The 12,815-nt window shown below is 39.8% G+C and overlaps 1 protein-coding gene across 1 annotated transcript in view; it reads left to right on the plus strand.

The window, feature by feature from the left end:
• The window catches only part of PLB1 (phospholipase B1), a 75,191-nt gene that overhangs the window by 7,080 nt on the left and 55,296 nt on the right, over positions 1 to 12,815 (plus strand). The window contains exons 5-14 of the mRNA XM_056487986.1: positions 60 to 91; positions 960 to 1,003; positions 1,951 to 2,035; positions 2,527 to 2,578; positions 3,721 to 3,807; positions 4,285 to 4,347; positions 5,640 to 5,722; positions 8,086 to 8,161; positions 8,801 to 8,905; positions 10,383 to 10,457. Of these exons, the coding sequence (XP_056343961.1) occupies positions 60 to 91; positions 960 to 1,003; positions 1,951 to 2,035; positions 2,527 to 2,578; positions 3,721 to 3,807; positions 4,285 to 4,347; positions 5,640 to 5,722; positions 8,086 to 8,161; positions 8,801 to 8,905; positions 10,383 to 10,457 (702 nt within the window). The remainder of the gene's footprint in view (positions 1 to 59; positions 92 to 959; positions 1,004 to 1,950; positions 2,036 to 2,526; positions 2,579 to 3,720; positions 3,808 to 4,284; positions 4,348 to 5,639; positions 5,723 to 8,085; positions 8,162 to 8,800; positions 8,906 to 10,382; positions 10,458 to 12,815) is intronic.

The following is a 12,815-nucleotide window of genomic DNA, read 5'->3' on the forward strand; positions in this document are numbered from 1 at the left end:
CATATGTAGGTCTAGTTTACACTTTGCTTAATATTATTCTAATTGCTTCTTCTTCACAGACACCAGGATCTGGTGAAGATTCACTTCAAAGGTAACAATTAATAGTTAGCTTTTATAAGTTTTGATGTCCCAATCCCTATAGTATCACAGTGCAGGAGTTAGGCCCGATTTTGTTACTGTTTTATAGTGAGGAGGAGAAAGCCAGTGTAAAATAGAAAGAATTTTGAGACACTGAAACTTCCTCTGTCCTTTGGTAACAAACTTTTTGTACTTATACTGGATATAGAATTACCTTTGGTTACTCTTGATATTCTTGATTAAGAATCATTGCGGTGTGATAAATCCTAGGCAGTAAATATCATAATCACTAGTACAGAGATTAGAAAGCAGGGATTTATCAGAGTTGAGGAAGAACCCAGTAGTCCAGATAACCTGTCCTCTGCTTGGCTGATTCCCAGTTCTTCATGGACAAGCTTTACCCCATTTCCTTTTCCATGCCCCTTTAGCAGATCTGAATCAGTGAGTGAACATATGGCTAAACCTTGTAGTTGCAGGACTGTGCATATCTTTTCAATCACAGCATTCCAGATGAGGATTTAGTGCTGCACAGATAAACTTTAAAAGACTAAGGTTTTTTTATGGTTGCATAAACATCTGTGTCCACTTGCATGTGGGCGTACTCAGGGAGGTCCCTGCATCACTTACACCTATGTAAAAGCAAGCACAAGTACTGCAACATGCAGAGGGTAGAGAGACAAATAAAATTGACATCTGAGACTATGTTCTTACTCAGCAGTAGCTGATGACATGACAGTTTTGGGGAAAGAAAGGCCCCATTTTCACTTGCAGCAGCTGCCATGAATTTCACTTTGAGATGCAGCATAACTAATAAGAAAATATAATTTTTCTTTGAGAAATGGAATAACAGGAACTTCCTGTTTTCTCTTCCCTTTCTATAGCACAGGAAAGGACTTCCTTGAACTAAGCGTGGCAACTTTAGCAGGTGCGTCTTGCTGTCACACTAAAACTTCAGCAAATTAATTTAACACCTTGCTGGCAGGAGCTCCAGGGCTCTGCTTGTCTGCAGAGCAGGTGCAGCACAGGCACACTGCAGGGGTGTAAGGGAAGCTTGAGGGATGGTGTACCTAGGGACATGAGTGCAGCCAGCTTGGGTTGTCCATGGTGGCTTTAAAGAGACTGTCTGGGTAGACAAACAGCAGTGAAGAAGGGGTGTGACAGACTGCTGCAAGATTCTTATATGCCCAACAGGTCTTTGTGGCCTCTTTTCTACCCACTACACAGTCTCTTCTGGTGCGTGCTTGTGGCCCATGCTGGCCTGGTGAAATCTTCTGTGGGTTTGCCCGACCAGAACTGCCATGTGCTTAGGATTTACACTGGGACTGCCATAGATGTGCCACATCTGGGAGTTTGTTGCCTGTTGGCTGTCTCTGAAGGCAGCCTTTACTTGCTTAAAGGATATTGCAAGTAAAACTTTCATGCCCACTGAAATGTTGTGTAATATATAGCTCCAGGGTCCTGCCCTCCAAATAATTTTCCTAGTATTTTAACTCCTTGGTGTGATGTCCATTTCCCTGTAAAATGGGTTTAAAACATGGCAACTCGTTGTTTTATGAGTCTCCCTGGGTAGCCTTTCCCAATAGCTTAATTTCTACAGCTGCCTGTATTTAAGCCCACCTACAATACTTGTGGCTGACATGAGATGGGGATGGAGGTTTTTTACCTGATTTGAAGGCAAACTCAGACATCAATCCTTCACTTCAGAAGGTGAGGAACAAATCCAAGAAAAACAGCTGCAGACGGGCTTGGGCATACCACAGATCCTCAGACTTTACATATTCTGGTGCTGGTTTAGTTCTGCTGTGTTTAATGAATCAGCAGAGTAGCAGTCTGCTGGATGCAGAAATCACCTAACCTGTGTGTGTCATTCAGCTCTCATCAGCACCTTCAACCCCTCGGTCCTATACCTGTCCCCTCCACCTGGCACAGTGGGAGAGGCACAAGACAGCCAAGCCAGGTGAGTTTGAGGGGCTTTTGGCTGAGCAGTTGATGCACAACTGGCAAGGGGAAAGATGGAAATCTTTGATGCTGGAGCGCTTCATTGGGCACAGAATATGTGCAGTACTGGCAGAGGCTGTCATAGTGGCTCAGTTGGCACCTGTCAGAATCAGGAGGAGCAAAGCCCTACTTTGGGGTCTGTATCGCCCGAGTTAACATCAGGTCTCTTTATAGATGCAAAACGAATTTTTGGCTCCAATAGAAGCTGAGCAGTGCCTACTAAGCTGCTGTTTTCATCTAAGTGCACATATCTGAAAGTCAGCTGAATATGAACTAATCACCCACAGCTCTCTAGGTAGCACAGTCAATTGTCTAATCTAATACATTTAGGAGAGAAAAGATTAATCCAGCCTCAATCCTCAAATGTTTTTTGATTCGGTGGTAAAAATCAGCCAAAGCTTTAACCTTACTGATGCCTTCATAATTTCTCTCTTCCTTTCTGCTTTTCAGAGACCTCCTGCATCAAGCTGAAGAAATAGTGGAGCTGATGAAAGCAGATCAGGTTTGTTTAAAGCACAAGACAATTCAGAAAGCATAGTGGTTTAATTCAGAAAGCAGAAAAGTGGTTTAATACTTAAATAACCCTCAAAAATTGTTTCAAAAAAGAAAATGCCATTTTTTGAGGTTAACGGACTTCAGTCTTTCTGTTGCAAATAAGAATCAGTTCTGTGCCTTTCAAGTGCAGAGTTTTGTTCTGAAAGAATCCCACCTTTTGTACTTTTGTCAAAGCAGCTGAAGAGCTTGGTAGAGAAGCCAATATGTTTGCTTTCTGTTGGCTGAAGATGTGAGACTTCTGCTAGCTACGCTCTGTAACTGTGCCAGTGTTTCTGAGAAGCCAACCCAAAATAATAATTCTCAGTATTTGTCTCTTCAGTTCCTTTTTGGTCTTTTAGGAACATATTTTCAAAAAGGACAATAAAGACATAGATATGCTTTGGCTGATGTTGGTGAGAGCTTGAATTATTGCTCATGGCTGAGTGCTTTTTAGGTCCCATCCTGGAGCTTTAAGTATTCATTTCTCCTTTGTTCTTAGCCATGATGTTATTTTGTAAAATAGTCTTGAAACAATGGGCAAATGTAATTGCCAAGACAATTCTGCTGTTGCCTCTTTGCTCTACAGGAATTTAGCATGCATATTTGTGGAACTGTGTGGTTCTAACAAGGCTCTTCAGGGCGGTACAACATTGCCTAATAGACACAGTACAGCAGAGCAGGGCTCTAGCCCCAGATTTTGTATCTTTGTCTCACTACTGTGGCCCCTTCTCAGCAGTTCATGTTCAGTAATCCTGTTGGCAAGCTGCAACAGTGATGGAAAGGGACAACATCAAGTTCTGTGCTAAGCTGCCCATGCCCATCTTTTCCAATAGAGTCACCTACAATTTCAGCAGCAGCAATTTCAGGCTCTATCCTGAGCTTTTTGTAGGTATGTGTTCAGCTTTAATTGCAGCAGTTGGTGCCTGGCCATCTGCCTGCTGTATCCTCTACGGAAAAGCTGGATGGCTCGTCAAATGGAAGGGACCAAGATGGCCAGGGTAGGGCTTCTGCTTGGTCTCACTGGTTTTGAACCCACAGCAAATTGTATATAAGGAAGGAAAATAGCAAATAGATCACCTGTTATCCTATTCCGTTATTTTTTTCTCCCAGATGATGGACTTCCAAAATGACTGGAAACTGATAACAGTATTTTTTAGTACTGAAACCCCATGTTCCTCCTATGCTTCCACACAACTGGTAAGCACTTTTTGGGATGGCTTAGCAGTCAAGGCAGGTAGTTAAGACACTTTCCCATACTCTGATCTCTGCTACAGGGAACCAAAGGAGTAGTTAGGTCTGGGATGTTGGGATGCCTCTATCCAATGATGTAAACTTCTGGCACATGATGTGTTTTATATTTATAAACATCTGTACTTAATTTGCCATCCCTAGTCTGAGATTTCTTAGTAGAACAACTGTTTTCCATCTTCGACTATAAAGATACTTTTCTTCCCTATCCCTGTCTTTACTATATGTCAAGTTGTCTATTTATAGGCAGTTAAATTACAAGACTAGTTCCCATGTTATTTACTTGTTGCTGGCTAAGGCTGAATTTAGAATAGAGTGGTTCTTAACAACCCTTCAGTATCCAGCTCAATATGCAGAGTTTGTGACTTAAGAAATTGATATCTGTTTTTCTACTAGTTTTGATGGCCTTTCTCGTCTCATTTACAGAAGGACTGCATATCAGAAAACCTGGAAAACCTTACAGTTGTCTTAGACTTTTTGTATGAGAAGGTAAGATATATTCATCAGCCCTGACTAGGTTAATCCTTTGTGTATTTTTCCAGTCTCTCCTACTAGACTAGGGCTTGCACCACTCTTCACATGACTTACAACACCAGTCTCACTGCATTCAACCCACTGGCTCCATTTGTTTTCACTAGGAGTTTTACTCCTATTTCTAAGAAGCTGACACATGCAAACAGAAAGGATGGATGGGTAACTGCTCTGTTTTGCAACACAAACTAATGTACCACTCAATCTTTGGGTATTTTTAAAATTATTTCTGTGAAAATTGGAGTACATCTGTCTAGGTCTGAAAGTTATGTTTAACAGGGCTGTTGGTAAAAATATCTAGTTATTGATGTGGGGCACCTGGGAAATATACAGTCTGCTAGCTACCTGGTGATGACTTTTACAGACCAGGAAAGACATTCATTAAAATACATATAATAGTCCTTTTTTCCCATTTTGTGTTCATTTAAAAAGCTCAACCTTTCTAAAGGTTTTCTAGCAGGGTAAGCTAAGAATTATCTGCTTACTTAGAATGGTTTCTGGGAAGCGTTCTGCCCTGTGTCTTGGTCCACTAATGATAGTGGACGAGATGAGGATAGATTACTACTAAAACAGACTATAAACTGTTTAACTGAATTATTTCAATAGCATCTTCCAGTAATTTTGTTTTGCTGCATTGAAGGCCTACAGCATATTCTAAACCTGCTGCATTCTGGTTGCATCAGACCACAACCACTCGTTTTTCTCCAACTGACTTCGACAAATGTTGTGTATGGGGGAAATTACACCCACACATTCTCTTCAGATTCTCTCCATTATTATTTCCAGAATCTGTTTATGTGCACTTGTAAAAGTGAAATATCATTATGTAAATGAAAAGCTGCTTTCTGCATGGGGGAGAGGTGTGATGGGTTGCATGAGTGCTTGTGCTGTTATACAGGATGTTTTGTCCCCAGCTTTGCATTGCTATGTTGCCACAAAAATGGTAGTCCCAAGTTCATTTGAGTTCAATTTAGTTGGCTGGTGGCCATTTTGATTATGTAAAATGAATTGCTGTGTCTCAGTCACGAAAACATGGTCACAAGTACTTCATAAATGATGATCCTAGATAGCAGGCATAGGAGCAGGGTTCAGGATGGAATTGGCAAAGACTTAGATAATTTATTTTATGTAGGCAGAATCCCAGGCCAGAGGTAATACATGTGAAACTGTAGACGTAATTTACCATAATTGCTGCTTGCTGATCTTTAATTGCAAATCTAGCATGAATTATTTTTACTTTAATACTGCAGGTTCCCAAGGCCTTCGTAAATCTAGTGGATTCCACTGAGCTCACAACTGCCTCTCTTGCATGCCAAGATTACAATAATGCCAGGTAACAGGTTTCTTTAACTTCTTGTCTCTGTTTCCTGCTGGTGTTCAACAAATAGCTATGTATATGCACTGACTTTATGACTGAGATACAATCTGCTGAACTGTTTTTCTGCCCTCAATACAAAAGTATGTAAAAGATTTTAAGTCTTCACTTTGTTTCTGATATACTCTCTCTGAAAGATATATTTTTCCTAGGAAGCTAGTGCTTTTAATCCTATCAAATTGTACAGCATATTTAAATATTGGGTCAGAGTTAAGGAAAAAGAGAAAGCCTTGATGCTGTACAAGCACTATTCACCAAGAGCCAAGGCATTAGTTTGTTATCAGCAGTTTTAACCACAAATCCAAAACACAGCAACATATGGGCTGCTATGAGGAAAGTTAACTGCATCCCAGCCAGATCTAGCACTTAGATTATGGTCACAAAACTGCACCAGCTAGTACCCCCAGTTTTTAATTCAGTGATACTTTTGTTCTGCAACACTCAAGCCAGAAGCTCTGTGCGTGCTTCAAAAGTTTAAGTTTTGACATACCGATATTCACAAGATGACCAACTGATTTTAAAGGACATTATTAGGCTTTTGGAAAGATTCTACTTGGACTTAGGGTGTGCTAGGATAGAGAACATCCAAGTTGTCAGTTCCTTATGGTAACTGCATCTATTTATCTGTCTTTCTCAGTACTTTGTAACAAAAGTGTGAGTTGTTTGTGTCCCGATTTAGTATGGAGTAGGAGTGTGCACATGAGCAGTTATGATGGAGTAGTTTACAGCTGGTGAGATTACACTTCATCTTACTCCACTGTCATTTTTTTTCCCCTGTGCTCGTGGCATAGGACACCATGTGTACTAATATAGTAATCCTGAAGTGTTTCACAAGCTTTGCAAGTGTACAACCTTGGAGATGTTCTGATGGAATGGGGGAAGAAGTCTGGCTGCTGTGTAACCATGTACTTGACAAATACAAGAAGAGGAGAACCTTGCCTTGTCAAAAGCGACTGCATGAGACACTCTAGTTTATTTCTCCTGCACATGAAGGAGGAAAATGTGAGAAATGTGGAAAAGATGTGCTTTAGAATATGGGCCCTGACATGTATTGAAGGACTTAAAAATAAATTTAAATAGATCTATTTCTTTTTCTCTGAGGAATTTTTATATTTCCTTTTGTACTTAAGGCAATTTAAGTTCGTATTGTCATCATGCTGTCGTAGCTGTGTTTATCTGGTTGATAAACACAGTTCCCACAAGTTTGTTAGATGGCCTCAGTCCCAGATCCTCTCCCAGATAAGGACCTCCAGAATTGGGTTACTAAGTTGTTATTATGAACTGTGCTTTGAGAGAAAAATATAAATCCATACCAAAATGTGAAATGTCAAGGACGATAATAGTGGTTGACACTTTCAGTCCTGTGCCTTTAACTTTAGACATTGTAGTTTGGGACATAATGGGGTTTAAAGTTCCCTCCTTTACTAATTTCTTACTTACTAGAAGCATCTGCACTAAAAGTAATACATGAACCCTATTTTAAGGCATGGAACTCTCTTCATGTATTTTATGAGGTTCTTCTGTTAGGCTTGGGTAAGATTCTGGTCCTGAATTTATATTTCTTTCACTCATCAGCAGTGATAATAACACTCTGTCAGAAAACTCTCATTTTGTGGGTTTAGCTAGAGCTCTGTGGAAAGGATCCTGACACATACTTATTGCTTATATCTGCAAACTCCCCAGAAACTTTCTCGATTCCAGTCCATCCAGCAAATTTCAAGGGAGTATATCTTTGCTGGAACCTGACTAACCTTATGTGTATTGTTCCCATCTACATCTTTGGGAACTCTCAGAATTCTCTAGCTAGCTTCAAAAACATGCAGTATACCCATCTCACCTTGCAGGTCAGAAATCTGAGTGTCAGTCATCCTTCAGCATGTATAACCTTCTGCAGCTTCCATCCACATTTCTAGATGCAGGTCTTTGTACCAAACACTAAAGAAAAAATTCCTGTGGAAGTATTTAGAGTTTGTTCAATTTTCCTTTGTGACTACAGAGCAGGAAATGTTTGAAAACCAGTGCAGCTGCTATTTTAAACCTGAGCATTTTGCTAGGTTGTGAAATCCTGTGCTAATCTAAGTCTGGCATACTTGTCAGCTGACTAGGCTTTCAAATCAAAAAGAGATACAAAGCTCTGGATGTGAGAATATATATAATTCTATGTTTATATTAAAAAATTAGCATATTCCACGTAGCCTTTTCTACACATACAACAATTTAGTCTTTAATATGTGCTCGTCAGTGTCTTAAAATAATTCATGCTATCCACCTTGTTATCAAAAGTTCATAATGTCTTTCATGTTTTAAATTATTTTCTGCAGCAATCCAGGCAGGAATCAGTGCAGTCATGTTGAGCACTCCACATTACATGATAACATACTAAGGTGGTCCTATCAGGTATGGCATCTTCTGTGCTGTTTGGCTCTCATTTTGCTGACATGTCTATTCATTTTCCAGATTGGCCTGAAGCAAGCAGTTAAGGGAGGAATAGCAGTGAGGAAGTTGTGTAACAGCCTTTCTATCACGTATCCATAGCAATCCCAGTCCCATTTCTTACCTCAGGAATATTGACAATAATTTGTCTCCATATCTCAGTGATCTTAGTATCTCCTGAAGTTTTAAATGTCTATATAGCTTTTTTTTATATCCCATCAGAGAAACGATCCATCTTGTCCAGTAAAATGCCATGTGATTTAGAAGAGGGAAATTTTCTATTAAGACAAGGACAGTTGTGCTAGAGTTTCTTTTAAATATGCCAGGGTGGCAATAAACATGACATTTCATTGCCTTGCTAAGCTTGCTGCCTTTTCAAAGAAAATTATAGTAAACCATCTTTCTCATAGCTTCAAGGATTTTCCAGTTGTTGTGTAACAAGATTTCCTTAAATTACTGTCTTTGTTCTGGATTACACAATTTTATTTCTGTCCTTTATTAGGGATAGGGATAATTTAAATTTACTTCAAGTCCTGATGAATTACACATACATTACACTATCTACCTAATAATACTTATCTCATTAAATGGTTGTCTATTTAGGATGCTTTGGAAAAACTGCTGGAGTCTGAGAGGTTTGATCAAAAGAATGACTTCACTGTTGTTCTTCAGCCTTCCCTCCAAGGAAGAAATTTGCTGCTCAGACTGGTGAGTAAACTCAAGCTGCTCCGTTCTTTCTGGTTTGTGTCTGCTGAGACCAACTGCAATATTCAAAAGCAGGCTTTCCTGTCCTAGGCTGTGTTATTTTGGAAGACAAGGGTAGTCAGGCACAGGAAGAACACACCTCAGGATCGGACACAGAAGTCCTGAGAGTGGAACTTGATTTAAATAGCACCAGTCAGAGCTCTTGTGTTTTTTGAATGCTATGCTCCAGGATAAATCAAGCTATGGCCCCTCTGCACCTGAAATCACAAGTGTCTGGAAGCTGCCAGTGCTGCTGCTTTTTCCATATCTTTGTAGTCATCACCACATTTGTCCATGATTATGCTCATGTGTTTGACTACAAAGGCAAAAAGTGGGTAAGGTGAAGTATTTAAAATGCTTAGAGGAACAAAGGATAAAGGTGTATGTAAACTATGTTGGAAAGTACAGTTATTTCCCTGCTATGAGTCTGGGAATTCAGACATTTTTTCTGGTGTAGGCAGTAGGGAATGAAGATGGGATTGCCTGGGATGTCAGGCATGGTTTTGTCATAAGGGATCTATAAAGGGAAGTTGAAAGGTCAAGGTTATCTAAGATCTGGCAATGAAGAGGGAGAACATTACTTTCTAGAGAATGGCTCATTTGAAGTAAGGTAACAAAATCTATCATGTTAGATGGTTTTTTATAAAATAGGTTAGGAGTGACTCATGGCCTGGGTTTTTGAGCATCATGATAGCTCCATGAATTTGAGGTAATTCCATTGCTCCCCTCAGCTCAATATCAGAACAAAGTGAATTGGGATAAGAAATTTTTCTTCCAGAAAAATAGAGGGTTTACTATGTTGCAAAATCTTCTTGATGCTGCTAGGGTCATCTTTTGCCAGGCTTTTTTTGTAGATGGCTGGTCCATATGGAAATAGCAGACTTCTAACTTTCATGGCATTACTTCTTCTGCCAGTAATTTGATCTATTATTTCTTTAAATATGATCATATGTCATAGGTGGATTCTACATTTCTTCTGATTTGTGATATAACTGCAGGCCACCATGTGTAACCTTCCAAAGTCTTCCAACAGTTACATTTAATTTAAAATTCAGCATGCCCTCTTAAGAAAAATTCTGCATGTTTCTATCCTTTAAATGCATGTGTACACTAGAAGAACTGTTGTTTATTCCAAATGATTCATGTGTTCACATCTATGTCTTCCTGCTCTACTGTATGTCACTATTGTGATCATGCTGTGCTGTTGCTCTGCTCTTCTTGTTCTGTTGATGTGCAACAATCATTTACAAAAACAGCATCTTTCTGTCTTGACACACCAGTAGTAACTGGGGTCAGTGGCAAGTGGCTTAACGAGAATACCAAAGATTGATTTTCATGTGGATATAAATATCATTTTATAGATTGATAACTTTCATGACTGAATATCTAATCTTTCCGTACTCTAATTATTTTATGATGCTCAAAGTATTTTCTCTTTCAGGGCACCACATCAAAGACACAAGTGGAAGTTCTGGAGGATTATATTTTCATGGCTGTGGGCCTCTGGAACAACATGGTAAGCAGTACCACAAAGATTGTTTCTTGCTGAACTTGGTCTGTATGCCTGGTAGCCACCCTGCACAAGCCAGGCTTTGAGTAACAAAGAAGCAGGGGAAGGAAGAATACAAGAATTATCCCAGGACTGCTATCCTCAGCTGTGCAGGGAGGCTGCTCTTGAATAATGTTAAATGCCCTGCACTTCCAAGACAAATCTCACTCTGCTGCTACTTTCTACTGAGAGCTTTCTAGAAAGGTTTTCAGAGTAGCCCTTTGGGAAGCCTCATGGAGTAAATGAGCTGTGACAGATCCTGCTTTTGCTAATCTTACCTCTTTGGCAGCGCAGCACAGGATGGCTGAGGTTTGTCCTAACCTGAGATTAGCAATTACACTCCTGCCTACTCTGTCCTCTATCCTGCATCCCCCACCATTCTTTACTAATGAGTCTTATAGCACTGTCTCCTCCTTGACTATCATCTTTGTGCTGCTGTTTCTCACAGTGAAGAGATGATAGACAGCCTTGAGGAGCTCTTGTAATGTCCTCTAGAGTTGGATGTCCTATCCAGCTGAGGAAAGTGGGAGAGTTCACTCAACCTTGAACACCATGACCAGTTCTGTAAGGGGCTGTTTCCCACTGCAGGCTTGAGCTGATGACACACAACATTTGAGTTTGCAGTTTTAAATTGATTATAGGGGCAAGTGAAGAAATGTGAGTTGCTTTTCAATATGAATGAAGCAAAAAAAACAGGTATGTGGGTTTGGACTCAACAGAGATAAGCAGGGTGCTGCTGTTTGGATATGCCCTTTCATGCATTGTTCTAGGTAAAATGTTGATTTTACTGTTTCTTTTTAGAAGCTTTCAACATTTCCTGTTTCTTTTTCTAGTAACACTTACAATCTCTTTTTTAATAAAAAAGAAACTTCAATGGCCAATTAAGTTAGATAAAATATAAAATACTTCTTTCTTGTTTTCAGTCCATGTGTTAATAAGATTTTCTTTGGTGAGTATCTACTATTCTTGTGTCTGTCCAAATTATCCTAAGCATGAAGGAAAAAAAGTCTGTACTGCAACAACGTTTCTATAAACCACATTTAAAAATTAATTCATACATATTGACATGTTCTTGTTTTCTTACATGCTAGTTCAAGCAGTAGTAATGCTGTTGTACCTGTGATCATTTAAAGAAGCAGAATTTGCAGGAAGAGGCTTCTATTCCACCAGACAGTATATCTAGAAGAATGGTACAGTGACTTTAAGAAAATATGTTATCTTTTAGTTAAAGTTAGTATGACTTTAGTTAGTTAGTAGGAGCCAAGGAGTTAAAAATTGATGGGCTGTTGCAGTGGTAACCTTGGATCAGCCATGCTGGGTCCATTTATCTCCTTTGCTGTTATCTGTGATATTCCTTGTGATGACATGATATCACTTTTTCCATCATAAAATAGATGCCCTCTATTTCATTCTTCTGCCTCTAAACCTTTTCTGCAAAAACTTTATTTGTCCTCCTGTGCTCTGTTGCTTCTTGAGCAACCCATTATATGGCATGTTACTCTCTTCTTGTCATTGATTGCCCAGGAGCATTTTGTGGAAATTGCATAGATGAAAAACCATAAGCAAAACAAAGTTGTGCTTATAAGGCTGGCTATATCAGGGCCAGTTACCCAGACTTGAGTGGTGAGCATGCTGTGGAGCCACCAGAACCAAAACATGGTCATAAAGGAGACAAATGCCTCTTTGCTTTGTTTCAGTATTTTTTCTCAGTGTGAGGGGACAGCCTAGGTGAGCTGGAGGAGGAGCAAAATGTGGCAAACCACAGGTTTGAAGGAAGACTGTAGAAATGGTAATATATCCCTCAACTCATTTTGCCATCTTTTTTCCTGACTTCTCTTTGATTAAGTGGACTTTTCAGAGTACAGCTAGCAATCATCAGAAAGGGGCCTTTTGGGGTTGCTTCTTTGTCTGCCTGTGATTGCCTTGCCTGCCTGTATTCTGCTGTGATGTAAAATATATAAAAGATGCATTCAGCAGAAAAAGCACTAGCAGATGTCCTCACCTGATAAAGGTCTCTCCAGTTCTGCTGGGAAATCCAGCCAACAGTTTATGCTGACTTTTTTAAAAATTAAAAGAGGACCCATAACACAGTCTTAGGAGCTGATAGGAAATCAAGATTGTGACTTGTGGACCAGGAAACATAGCAGAATGAAACTGTATTCACAGGTTTACCTTCTCCTGCTCTCTGCCAGCCTGTCCTGACCTTGTTTAGAGGCTTGGTATCAGCCTCTGTCCTGGAATAATTACTGTTTATTGGTCAAAGGGCAAAACCTTGAAAATCTAGTTGCAATTTGCCTTAGGGTTGCACTTCAGCCTGACTGAGAA

This window comes from Oenanthe melanoleuca, chromosome 3, assembly GCF_029582105.1.
Source record: "Oenanthe melanoleuca isolate GR-GAL-2019-014 chromosome 3, OMel1.0, whole genome shotgun sequence".
NCBI classification, from domain to species: domain Eukaryota; kingdom Metazoa; phylum Chordata; class Aves; order Passeriformes; family Muscicapidae; genus Oenanthe; species Oenanthe melanoleuca.